The following is a 13,970-nucleotide window of genomic DNA, read 5'->3' as shown; positions in this document are numbered from 1 at the left end:
TCAGAACCCATCACTGATACCAAGTCTTAAGAGGAAACTAGAATTCTTTGGACATATCATGAGGATGCAGGATTCAAGACTTCTAAAACAACTAGTACAGTACAGTCTTGACTTGAGAAATACAAAGACAGGATGCAGATGGATCAGAGAAATAAGAGATCTGAAAGAATTTAGCCTTACACCAGCAGATACCACAGATAAGATAAAATTAAACAAGAAAATAAAGAACAGAAACACTCAACGCTTCACACTCACAAGAAAAAACTCAACATGAAATTTACAACATTAGAAAGGGCACAAAGATTGGAACATATAAAATAGTACTAGAAGGACTGCAAGGCCCAAATAGATCCATCGAAGAGACTTGGATAATGGACTTATCAAATTCATCCTATCTGGTCATAAAAAATAATAATATAATTAGGATGGAAGGAAATATCAAATGTCAATAAAAAAATCATGTCCTGTATAGTTATATAGAAAGCAATTATAATAATGCAAAATAGGTTAACACAAAAATTCCTGAATCAATTCAGCAACAATATTTAATGTGGCATTGTAGTGTTTTACTCCTGCAAAACAGATAGGCAATGCTGTTTTTATGCAAGAGCATTTTTCTTTGTATCGGATTTTATTTTTTTATATTTAATTAAAAATACATATAATTAGATTTTTTTAACATAAAAACAACAAAATTTACAGAAACCAGAATTTTTTAATATCCCTGTAAAATTAAATTTTTAAGACATACAAGGTTTTACAAGTAGATAATAAAATTTAAATGCTTCACTCAGAAAATGTTTATATTTGGGAACATGATGTATCACTTCTTTCTAAACGCAATAATTCCATAACAACGTGGAGATAATACTGGATTGAACAGCTGAACCAAATGAGCATCTTCAATACCCTGTGAAAGCAATAAAAATATATCTATTACTTTTTACCATTATTATGAAATTAAAAAATATGTATGTTATTAGTTTCAGCAGAATACATAACTTCACTGAAACAATCAGTGTTGGAATATTTTAAACATATACATTAATTTCTTCTTTTATAGAAAACTTCAGAACCCCATTCATTTCTTTTATAATAATGACTTCTTAATATGAAGTAAATATCAACTTATTCATTCTCTCTAGTACCTACTGACACACGTCTAACTACAGCTAACATTTTTTTTTACAAGAAATTAAATTTGTAATATAATGCTTAGCCTAACTTGGTCAATTGAATCCAGAACCTGCTGGATGAAAGATAGAGATGTTACTTACCATTTGGCCATATTAGTCGATGAAATGTTTTTGAATAACACAGCATAATAAATTAATAAATATTTTTCTATTTATTTAATAAATTAAATACTAGACTAAAGTTTCATCATTAGATGTACGTGTTTATAAACAAACATATATGAGAAAAATATTTTTTTTTTCATTTTAAATTTAAAATCTAATAATGTTTAGTACAAAATGCTCATGAAAGCTTTCTTCCAACTATAGTCAGATGATTGAATAGTTGCAAATTCTTTCAACTAACCAAGCATTTTTCTGTTTTTTACACTAATGCGGATTTAAATGAATGTTTTTAATAAACTATCTGTGATTTTTTCTTACACCTATGAATGCATTACCACAAAAGACAACGGAGACTCTTCTTCAATTTTTTTTTGGGAATTACTCATATATACTTGTTTTATTAGGTAATACAAATTATCATGGAAGCATCTCTAACTCAATTACATACACGTACATATATATGTTCTATTACATATCATTAACTAATTAATTTTTTAATTCAACTGCCTAATACTGTAAGAAATTTTCCAATTGTCTGCATAACAGAACCCATCAAACCATACAGTGTCAACTATATATAATAAACATATATAATGTCACATGTTCGCGGCTCAATCAGGATATTGAAAGATTGACAATTGAAATGTTTATATAATTACAATTTATTGGTTTAAAAAAATAAGTAAAATCAGAAAAATCAATAATAATAATAATAATAGTAAACGACAATCATAAAACAACTATAAAAGAAAAAGTATAGTAATCAAAACCACAATAATAATCAGAATAATAATAACAGACAATAAAAAAAATTCTCAATAATAATTAGAATAATAGCACAATAAACAATAATAATATTAAATATCAATAAGAAACAAGTAATCATGAACGTCAATAATAATAAACAGAGATTACATACAAAACAGAATTTAAAGTAATCGTCAGGATTTATTCACAGGTAGATAAATGATGAAAACCAGAATTCAGTCCCATTGACTAAAGACATTATATGACAGCTAGAGTCTTAACACTATTAACCATTAGTCTTGTATTAACAGCAACAGTACAATAGATAAGACAAGTATAAAGTTCTTTCTCTGTAAATACCTTTGTTATAGTCTTAGAGTAACTCACCGAAACACTAATTGTAATGTTAATTTAGTTGCGCTGACTTAATTCACTTTGAAATTCACTCCGTCACTGACCTCCTCACAGAACTCACATCTGCAGACTCTCCTCGTGGAACTAACTTTTAACTAGTCTTTTCCGGAGTATTTATACTCCTTCCTACGTTCTGTACCTGCCAGACCGGACCCAACTTAAAGTGTGAGAATGATCAACCGAGCCCTTTTGTTTCCATGCATTCCTAACCTTGGTCCGGTAACTCTTCTCACAGAATGACGTATTTATTGTGTCACTGAACAGTATTACAAAAGTCGATTGCTAAACAGACCTGTTACCTTTACTAAAAAGGTTTCTTTTAGCCCCTTTCTGGATTCATCCCATTATTATATTTTCTGCTATTTTCTTCTTAATTGACAGGAATCCATTACTCAGGCCTGCTATACCGGTCTTATTACAATAGCTTTATATTTGTACTTCATTACCTTACAATATGACAGATCACTACCTAATTTTGCAGAAACTTTTAATATTTTCTCTTTTCCTAATCAACTATTAACAATACATGCTTAAACAATTAAAATAGGCTCAACAATTCACCTTTTTCAACTCTTAAAATGGCTTCTTACTTTTTCAGTTGAATTCATAGTCCTTTTCTTTTTCGTTGATATCAAATGATTCTACATATACATACAGTATGATAAAAGCACTTAAACAAATAATACATAAACATGAAAAACAACATCTCAAAAATTTACAACAAAAAACGAATCACTTCACCTCTCATACAGCTGTTACTTCTGATAGACAACCAGGAATCCTGAGCTAAAAATCATAATTAAAAAGTATCAAATCTACTATTATTAAAAAATGGGTTTTTTGGTAAATGTATGTTAGATTAGATATGTAAAACAACTGCAGATTACACAACACCTTCCACTGCACCAGATAAAGAAACATATTGAGAAAATAATACCATAAGTACAACACTTACATTTTCATAAAGATATAACAGTCTATCCAATAATATGATAGCTTCAATTAAGGGAGCTAATGTTACGCGCATCATAAAATATACATTTAGTTTATCCTTATACTGTTTGTAATCTTTTAATATGTCATGTATTTCTGCCTCACTAATCTATAAAAAAAATAAAAATAAAAATCCATGTGAATAATCCTTTAAATATTTATTTTAAATTAAAAAAAATTAATAATAATAAGTCACTACTGAAAAGAGAAAAATTCATAGTAAATAGCTGCACCCAGGGTAATCCAAATACAGCTCACATTCCCTTCAAAGTTTTGAAGGGAATGTGACCCCATGTCTCGTCACAGGGGACAAGACATGGGTCCATTTCGAAACTGAAGAACAATCCAAACAGTGGATGCATTCTCATTCTCCCAGTAAACCAAAGAAGTTCAAGCAAACCTTCTCCATAAGAAAGTGTATGGCTACTGTGTTCTGGGACCGAAATGGAGAGTTCTCTTGATGGAATTCATGGAACGTGGCACGACCATCACTGCAGCCTCATACTGCATGACTCTTCAACATCTATGAAGGGCAATTCAGAATAAGCGGAGAGGAATATTGTGATCAGGCATTGTCTTTTTCCATGACAATGCTTGGCCGCACGTTGCAGCTGTAACAAAGAAGCTCCTGCAGCGTTTTCATTGGGAAGTGTCTGATCACCTACCATACAGCCCGGACTTGGCTCCATCTGATTTTCACCTCTTTGCTCACATGAAATGCTGGCTAGGAGGACAACATTTTGGCACAGACATCGAGCTGCAGACCAGCGTGGAAACATGGCTGAAAACACAGGCGGCTCCGTTCTATGATGAGGGTATTGGAAAGTTGGTACCACACTACGACAAATGTCTAAATCGGAGTGGCGACTATGTATAGAAATAGCGTAACTATGTAAGTACTTGTTAAAAATAAAAAAAAATTTATTTTCACTGTGGTTTTAATTTCATGACCGATCGGACCTTGAAAAACAAATAACCCTCGTAAAACAACCTACACTTATTTTTGATTATTTATTTTCTGATTTTCATTTATATAATGTTTTGCTGTTTATAGAAAGAAATTATATTAATTAATATTATGTATACATAAATTTAATTACTAATAAAATAAAAATATAAGTATTTTTTTTTCAAAAAATCTAAGCTGAGGGTCTGCCGGTCCCTGTATAGTTTTCTATAACTTTACCAGTCTGACGTAAAAAAAAAGGTTGAGAGACACTGCTTTATATGATATAACTCTTTAACAAAGATATACTTTATTTTTCATGGTACATCTACATACAGTTTCTACAATTTTCCATTAATAAAAATTAAGTTTTTGATTTCTTTTTTTTTTGGATTATGTACATTTAAAAAAATTAAGCTCTGAAATGTTGGTTTTGATTAGAATTTTATTAACATATATTAAGTGAAAATTTTATAATAATTTTATTTTATGTGAAAATTCCAACTTACAGAATTTTAAACAATGGTATGTTGGACAATCGGAGTATCTGAGAAGAAAAGATTAGAAGCTTTTGAAATGTGGTGCTATAGGAGAATGTTAAAAATCAGATGGGTGGATAAAGTAACAAATGAAGAGGTATTGCGGCAAATAGATGAAGAAAGAAGCACTTGGAAAAATATAGTTAAAAGAAGAGACAGACTTATAGGCCACATACTAAGGCATCCTGGAATAGTCGCTTTAATATTGGAAGGACAGGTAGAAGGAAAAAATTGTGTAGGCAGGCCACGTTTGGAGTATGTAAAACAAATTGTTGGGGATGTAGGATGTAGAGGGTATACTGAAATGAAACGACTAGCACTAGATAGGGAATCTTGGAGAGCTGCATCAAACCAGTCAAATGACTGAAGACAAAAAAAAAAAAAAAAAAAAAAAAAAAAAAAAAAAAAAAAGGTATGTTAACTACACTGCACAAAGCAATTTTTTTTGTTATTTTAATCTGTTTATTGTAAATATTTTTATAAAAACAAGAAATTTTAGAACAAAAAAAATTATCACCTAATTCATATAAAATGTACAAAAATGGCTTAGTTTGAAAAAATTTCTTGACTAAAACATTTTATGTAGATGGATAAATAAGGAAAAAGATCAAGCAAATTATATATACCATAGTTTGATTATTCTGAGTGGAATAAAAGGCCCATTTTTTTTTTTCACTAAAAAACAATACAAAATAACAATTGTAAAACCAAATAAAGGCCATTTTTTCTATCTAGTTAAGAATTGCACATACATAGCAAAAAGCTGCCATCCAGAAGAAATCATTTTGAAAAGAAAATGCTGTTGTTTATTGTTAATAAAAAGGTCAGAGAGAATATTCATAATTGATCCAGAGTTACTGCCTTGCATTGAAATAGTTAAACGTATTTTAGAATAAATAAAAGTTAGAACTTACTTCTAATTGTAAATCCAGTTTTTTTAAAGCTTTATAAACATATTCAGTAAAAGTTGAACATTTTATATGTCCAACACAATATAAACTATTTTCTTTAGAATCTTTTACATGACGCTGTAACAAAACTTCAAATAATGCTCGATAGAATAATGCATCACTTGGACACTGAAACAAAGAACAGAAATATATACATCAGAATAATTCTATTAATACTGATGTTATGTAACATAATCTTTCTTCCTACTTTAAAACTTACTTAGTCTTTAAGATCCTTCACTCAATTTTTTAAATGATAATAAAATACATTCACAGGATTTAACTTATACTGAATAACAAATCTTCAGTATTTGTTTTTGTAAGTTATAAACAATATATATAGCAGTATTAGTAATACGAATCCGTAAACTGTGTTTTTCCTTACAAAACTTCCATTTTCATACTCCCGTCCATAAGCGTCAAACTTATGTGGTGAATTAGTTTAAGAAAAAAAATTTCTTGGTGAAATAAAATTTAAAAAATTGATAACCATGTATATTCATATAAAAATAAATCTATGATCACCAGAACCATGAAAACATGATTAGATGCCATAACTGAAAGGTTACAAATTAGCCATTTTTAAATATATCCACCCAGGCTTAGGCAAGGAAAATGAGCAATGAACTAGTTAGTTTCCTATTGTCTTCACAAAGTTGAATTTACTGTTACACATAACATACAGGGTATATTAGACCCTCAAGTGACACTATTCTGTTCATTACATGAACTGAGTATATAAAGAGCATAATTACTCTTAGATAAAGCAACTCTGATAGGCATTTTACATTTGCAAAAAAAAAAGGTGGGACCAGTGTAAACCAACAATAAATCCCTTTCTGTCATGAAACAGCTATATATGCTGGCTCAACTCTATAGGGAATGGATGAATAATAAAAATAACACTAAAATTATTTTAGCTCTTGACAGACAAGATACAAATATTTAAAACTCTTTATATCTGTTTATGTTTTACTTCCTTGAACTGGTTTAAAAGAATAAATTATAATAATATAATTAACTTTAAAAAAAAATGTACATTTCACTCTTGTAATGTGATTTTCCTCGCATATCTATTTATCCATCAGTTTGATATGTTGTATAACCAGTTATGTATGGTCATCAACATGGCAAGGAACTTGACAACAATTAAATAATTATATAATCCACAACTATTACATGCTGTCAATTATAGATATAGATAAGACACATTTAAAAACTACTGCAGGATCAATAAGACAAACTATTCACATAATTCAAGCCAAGAAACTGCATAATATAATCTAGTTTTAAACAATTTATAGAAAAGGTATTTCAATCACAAAGGATTTGGTCTACAGAATATTAGCATTTCTCTAAAGGAAACAAAAGAAAGTATTAAAAATCATTTGCTTCTCTATTTTTACATAAGATGCTAAATCAACCTAACATAAGATGGCTGCAATTTTTTTACAGCCTGTCTATATGAATAGGATTATTATAAAGCAGATGGCCTACCTATTTTAATTGTCCTATTTTAAATGTAAATGTCACTTTGTTTAAAATATGAATAAGTCTGCATATCACAACAGTTTTCTTTATTATCTTCTAATAGTAATAATATATTTCAAAAAAGATTTTAGACTACAATGATCAGTAAACCCATTGCCCAAAGTAATGCACAGATATTGAAGTAACACTTTTGAGAAACCCCAAAAATTTTCTAGTTGTCATCCCATATTGTATCTTGTTCATTCTCTCCAGTATTAACCATATCAAAAAAATTAACTTAAGATAACAATAATAAAGCTAAGGTATTAGTTTTCAATATTGTTTTGATATAACTAAACACAAAACTTTGGCTTACAAGAAAGGTCTTATTATGCTTCTATTGCCATCTTTAACAAATTACAGAACAATCTGAAAAATCTTCCTACAAATTTATTTAAAAAATTCTTTTAAAAAACCAATATTACTCTGTCCATAAATTTTTAAATAGTACTAATTAAAAGCAAAACCAGATTTTTCTGGATCTCTTTCAAGCGTAATATGTGCTCTAAGTATTTTTCAATAGTGCCTTCTGAATTGTGATTTCTGTAGTAATCTTACATATTTAATATATTTACCTTAATATTATTTCATATTTTTATATTAAAATAATTAATATAGACTTTAATCACAACTATTTTTTATCTTATAATATAATTATAATTTATCTTATAACAACATGATTTATATAATGTATAATTATATACCACCGATCATAATAAAAGATTTATTTATTTAGTATTACAAAATAAATTAAAAAAATATTAAAATTGTTTAACCTTCAAATTATTACTATTAGCACATTAAAAAATTTAAACTGATTACAAACATGGAAATTTGATTTGTCTGAAGCAAATTATTAATAGTGTTCTTTACAATTTCAAATTAAAAGATATTATCTATGTAAGGTAATAAAAAAAATTGATATTATTTCTTTGCTTACCTTATTTCCTTTAGAAATTCTGTCAATTGGTTGTGATGATAATACTCTTGAATTGTAGCTGAGACTAAATTTTTTTGAACAAAGATAACTACTCATCGGAAATCCTGATTCTTCAGTATTATTGGCGTCAGTGCGCTCTATGATCTTTGACTGTTTAATAGAAGGTGTGCCAGGGTATTTTTCAGTTAACAAATGATAACAACACCCAATATTTACTAACAACCGTGCACAACCCTGTTCAGTATCTTTATTATCAACAAATAATTTTAAACAACTAGAAGCAAGGTTACCACAAGTATGAAGGCCTGTCAATACTAAATTAAATTTACAGTCATCTGGAAAACTATCTTTGACAATATCATAAAGATTCGAGTTATGGTTAACATAATATGTAACTTGTTTAAAATTGTTACCTACTATGTGAACATTATCATTATTGTCACTAGAATTATTTACATTAAACTCTTGTGACAATTCCATATTCTTTTCGTGACTGTCTTCTTTTAGTAATTCTTTATCATTATAACTTTGTTCAATGTTGCTTTTATAATTTAGTAAAAATTTTGCTTTCCAGTGTTTACCTTTCCTTTTTGATAAACCCCCATTTTCAATTCGCCTTCTTATACCATTCCAAGCTTTCTAAAACAAAAATGTACATGATAAATAAATTTATACATGAATAATAACTTTCAAAACAAGCAATAACAAAAAATTTAAAATATTTTATATTTAGTTAAGTTACAATAAATGTGCTATGTAATGAATTGAAAGATGTTATGTTATGGGCATTTTAATAATACAATGGTCTGTAAACACATTTTAAATCTGTAAAGTGGCATTTTAGAAGGGACCTGACAGCAATATATCAACAATAGCACTGAAGATGAGATCGGATGATTGTCTTGAAAAAATCTTACAGAGGTATCTTATTCCAGTGATTTAGACAATGAGTTGTGATTTGTAATATTTTTTTAATATAAATTATCTTTCTAATTCTTAAATTTCATAATAGCAGGAATTCTTTTGTGCATAAAAGTTTTCCTTACTTATGCAGATCTGGTTCTAATACAACATTTTAATTTTACTTGCTAAATAATAAAAATCTACAAATTTTAGTAAATATGTTCTCCTTTCTTAATATTTAATGTTTTACTCAATCAAACTTAAGCCTAAACTCCTAGCAATACATGTATGCCAGTCAATCTTTCATTTAATTTACATTCTGTTTTGAAAAAATGATATGTTTTTTGAATGTATGTGCTACCAGAAGGTGGTTTTGGAGCTTATAATACTAGTTCTTTTAGTGGTTTTGCTACTTCAAGTTGTTTCTGGTGGTTAAGAACTTCAGCACTCCTTTTTGTAGTAGTTTAATTGCATATTTAATTTATATTGTGTTGGTTTTTCCTAATTTGTAATTCTGTATTTTATTTGAATATATTTAATTAATGCCTTTATTGTGCAAATTAAAAATTTCTACATTTTTGTATGCAAGTCAATTTCTTTTGTATATTAATATTTATTTATATATTCTTAGGTAATGTTTGTATGTTTATATATCTATCATTGAAAGTGATTTTGTCACTTTCAATTTTTTATAAATTTGGGTTGATGTATTTATCAGTTTATTAGACAGCTTGAGTATTTTGTTGATAGTTAACAAAGCAATACTTTCTTTCCAGAGATTAAAACTGTCAACAATTGTGTGTGAATGTTGTCTTATAGTTATTAAATAATGAATGAATTAAAAATTTACTTACTTGCATTTTTTCAGTTCTTTTTGTAGCCACACTTGTATTCGAACTAGATGAATCTAAACCCAACACCTTCAATTTATGTTCTAAACAAAGTACTGAACTTAAATACCCTTTACCACCACCAACATCAACAACATGTGAACAATCAAAGGCTTTAAACATTGATGCCACAATACTACTTGTTACTTCCACTTCATGAGACTTTTTTGGAGACATAAAAAACTGATCCAACACAATATTGCAATCTGTACAACCCCAACTATCCATAAGTGTTTGAAGTTCATTTAAACACAAACACTTAGAAAAGTTACTGAGATATAATGATCTTGCATTTTTAACAAATTTATTTATCTCTACACACCTACTGCCTTTTTCAGGATAAGAGTCATCTTTATTACTAAAACACAAAAATTCTTTTAAAACCTCATCTACTGAAACATCTTCTGCTTCTTTTCTTATACTTAAAGGTACATGCTTTTCCCAAAGCCTGTGTGTAAAAAAATTAACCATATGGCTATCTACTAGCACACGATATGGATTTAAAAAGTTAGTGATGTCTTCTAAACTATTACGAATACAATTCATGTTTTCGGAAAAGTAACATCTAGTATGTTAATTTATCACTCACTGGCAAAGAATTATCAATTTTCAATAAACTACAAATTCTTTTGTAACGAACACGAATTTCATCTCTCATACTAATTATGTCAGAATCATTAGCATTATGTTTAGGAAATTTATCAACTAATTCTTTAAATTTTAAAAGAGCATCAGTTACTTTTTCTGAAGGCTGAAATCCACTTTTCTTCAATAAAGAAGAAGAGACTCTAATAAAACCCTTATAATAACCTATTTCATAACCTAACTCACAACCTCTGTGATAACCCAAATGGAATCCTTCCAACTGCCCTTCTTTCAAACCGTTTTGATAACCTTCTTCAAAACTTTGTTGAAGCACGTTGTTTTCAGATAGAACTATATCATCAAACACGAAATTAATATCATCAACCGTATTATTATTTTCCATAATAGAAATAGATATTAAATTATACACTATTCCATAACATTCGGCAAACTAAACACAGTTCTAAATAACACACTAGAAACTAACAAAAGATTAAATGTCACTTTCACATTATGTTATTTTAACATAACCTATAAGTTTATAAAGGTAATCTGCAGGTAGTAATCCTAACTTACACCCGCACTGGATGCTAACGCTATCTATTACAAATTAATAAAAACTCATAAATTTGTACATTTAACAGTTATTTTATTTGTTTTGAAACATGCACTACACAATTTCATTGCTATGTAATTTTTTTTAGATTGTTTTTTTTGGAAGCCCAAAGTCTCTTAATGATACAAGAAATTTCGTTTGAAGCAAAAACTTTTATCACTGCTAAGACTTATTTAATTCCTTAGAAATAGTTAACGATTGTTGAAGGATAAGTTGAAACATTTTATATAAATTTTATATATTAGAGGACTTTCTTACTTAACATAAATAAGTTTTTCATCATATTACCTAAAACGATTAATGTCTTAATGACATTAATGTAAGTTAATTTCATCCGTTCTTAGTTCGTTTGATCGGAAGAAAATCAGAATATTAATTATATACGAGGGAAATTTTTGAAACCGGTGTTGGATAACTAACTGCTATCAATATTTGTGAAAATATAAATACACTTCATAGAAACTGCTGAAAAGTAATAATTTTTTGGTACTTTCTGATTAAACGGAAGCCACCTGTTTTCAGAAGGAAGAAAGATATTTTTTAAAAACTCAAAAATTTGGTAAGATTATGTTAAATCGTTTTCTTTCTTTTTCCTGTTTAGCCTCTGGGAATTACCGTTCAGATATTACTTCAGAGGATGATACGTATGAATGTAAATTAAGTGTACTCTTGTACAGTCTAAGTTCGACCATTCCTGAGATGAGATGTGTGGTTAATTGAAACCCAACCATCAAAGAACACCGGTATCCACAATCTAGTATTCAAATCCGTATAAAAGTAACTGCCTTTACTAGGACTTGAACTCTGTAACTCTCTCTTCAAATCAGCTGATTTGGGAAGACGCGTTCATCACTAGAACAACCCGGTGGGTCAGATTACATTTATCTAACCAAACTTTACCTACGCTCGCTAGTCAAGGTTAGCGAGTGTAGGTTAAGATTGGTTAGATTATATTTACAATTATATATACTTATTTTATAAAAAAACTCAAACATGTACACACTGTTTAGGCCTTTATTTATATCCTTAACCTAATAGTCGCAGCGCACAGAGTTAGAATCGCCTTCATTTAATCAGAAAGTACCAATTTTTTAATATTATTTTATAAATTACAAATTTTTTTTTAAATCTGGTGCAGACTTAAAATTTTTGTTTTCATTTTAATGTACAAAAGTAAAAAAAAAAAAAAAAACAAAATTAAAAATGCTAAACTAGAATTTTATATTGAAAAGGTTTTTTTGATCTGTTTTATTATATTTATACTTTTTGGTTAAAATATGAATAGGTCTACAAATAATGGTGACAGCATGAATAAAATCTAATTGCAAGAAAATAAAGGCAATAAAAGGTGTTTTGATTGGGTTCTCTAAAATTCAGTAATATTCGTTAATGTTTACCTTAATTTTGTTAACTAATTTTCTTGAAATTTTGCACAAAATATTTTTAATATCAGAATACCAATTTAGAATATCAAATAAACTAAATTTGTAGTTTAAAAATTTTCAGTGAAGTAAATGAAAAAGAAATTTAAAATTGAATCACCAGAGGAGAAACCTACACAAAAAAAGAATCATTAAAATTGGCCCAATATTGAAGAATCAGACTTAAATTTATAGCTTGAATTGAGAACTTGACCTTTTACTTAGATACTTAAAACAGGCAAATAAGCAATAATAATATAATTTTTTCAATTCCTCAGCATATAAAATTTTTAACTGCTGAACTTTCTAGTACTAAGAAATATTTTGAGTATTTTTTATGTTTAAACCATATTTTGTCACGATGATGTATAAGTCCATAATAAGTCATTTATTTAATGAAGCCCTTTTTTCAATCTGTATTAGAGATTTGAGAGATCTGGTGTTACAGAATGTAGTAAGTGAGCGGATTTGCACAATTTCATGGAATGTGATTGATAACGTTCCTTTATAAGGAGGTTCTAATTAATTTAAAACATTCACTCTCAAATTTTTAAGATAATGTCTTAAATAATTTCTGAGAATATCTAAAAAAAAAAAAAAAAAATTGTTGGAAATAAAAAACCGATACACTACCCAACCACAGTAAGTTTTAGTGAAGACCACCGTGATACTTGGAATGCTTTTCAAAATTAACTTTAAAAAAGCGTTTTCTCTTTGGCTTTTCTGCGTTTTTTGCATTTTTAATTACACTGTAGTGTTATTAAAAATGTACATACATCATCCTGATATTAATATTTGAATGATAATGTAATGCAATAAAACTTTTAAACCTCACATTTTTGTTTAATTAATAAAAATGTTCTTTTATTTAGATTTATTATTATTATTTTTTTTTTTATTTAGTTGTCAATTTTAAAGTTATCATTGCATTTACCCCTCATGTTTTTAATGTAATCAAGAAATATTTTCTGATTAAATATTTCTTTCCAAAATTTAATTGTCATTCTTATTAAACTATGCATATATTTTTCAGAAATTAACAATTTTTTGATCTCTAAATATTGATTTCATTTCATGCAATGCTGGCTTTAGAATAGAACTGGCATGAAAATAATGATTCCCAGTCATACTTAGTTACAGTTACAACAATCATTCATCTAGGCAAATATTAACTATCAGTTTATATTTGTTGCCA

At 28.1% G+C, this 13,970-nt stretch overlaps 2 protein-coding genes across 4 annotated transcripts; both read right to left on the bottom strand.

Annotated features, from left to right (window-relative positions):
- Window positions 1-695: 695 nt before the first annotated feature.
- On the bottom strand, window positions 696-11,127 carry LOC142328794 (putative methyltransferase-like protein 25). 3 transcript variants are annotated; one of them, XM_075372837.1, is made up of 6 exons: window positions 10,988-11,127; window positions 10,118-10,511; window positions 8,361-8,999; window positions 5,855-6,019; window positions 3,418-3,564; window positions 696-910 (listed from the first exon to the last, which is right to left on the bottom strand). In XM_075372837.1, exons 2-6 carry the CDS (start codon window positions 10,379-10,381, stop codon window positions 824-826), a joined length of 1,302 nt encoding a protein of 433 aa, XP_075228952.1. In that variant the 5' UTR covers window positions 10,382-10,511; window positions 10,988-11,127; the 3' UTR covers window positions 696-823. The 3 variants fall into 3 exon arrangements, with proteins under 3 accessions (XP_075228952.1, XP_075228950.1, XP_075228951.1); XM_075372835.1 differs by lacking the exon at window positions 10,988-11,127 and having other exon boundaries at window positions 10,118-10,699; XM_075372836.1 differs by lacking the exons at window positions 3,418-3,564; window positions 10,988-11,127 and having other exon boundaries at window positions 10,118-10,699.
- Window positions 10,719-11,355, bottom strand: LOC142328796 (uncharacterized). The gene has a single exon (XM_075372838.1). It carries the CDS (start codon window positions 11,139-11,141, stop codon window positions 10,719-10,721), a length of 423 nt encoding a protein of 140 aa, XP_075228953.1. The 5' UTR covers window positions 11,142-11,355.
- Window positions 11,356-13,970: the final 2,615 nt, after the last annotated feature.

This window comes from Lycorma delicatula, chromosome 8 (assembly GCF_047948215.1).
Source record: "Lycorma delicatula isolate Av1 chromosome 8, ASM4794821v1, whole genome shotgun sequence".
NCBI classification, from domain to species: domain Eukaryota; kingdom Metazoa; phylum Arthropoda; class Insecta; order Hemiptera; family Fulgoridae; genus Lycorma; species Lycorma delicatula.
Note: the sequence above shows the minus strand (reverse complement) of the source record. Positions and strands in the feature narration are given on the sequence as shown.

What these genes read in the sequence shown, in the direction of transcription:
- LOC142328796 (XM_075372838.1), bottom strand. Translation starts at nt 11,141, where the DNA reads ATGGAAAATAATAATACGGTTGATGATATTAATTTCGTGTTTGATGAT.
- LOC142328794 (XM_075372835.1), bottom strand. Translation starts at nt 10,699, where the DNA reads ATGAATTGTATTCGTAATAGTTTAGAAGACATCACTAACTTTTTAAAT. An exon ending in GAATTTCTAAAGGAAATAAG is followed by an intron (nt 6,020 to 8,360) that starts GTAAGCAAAGAA and finishes TCTTTGTTTCAG; the next exon opens with TGTCCAAGTGATGCATTATT. An exon ending in TGTTATATCTTTATGAAAAT is followed by an intron (nt 911 to 3,417) that starts GTAAGTGTTGTA and finishes TTGCTTTCACAG; the next exon opens with GGTATTGAAGATGCTCATTT.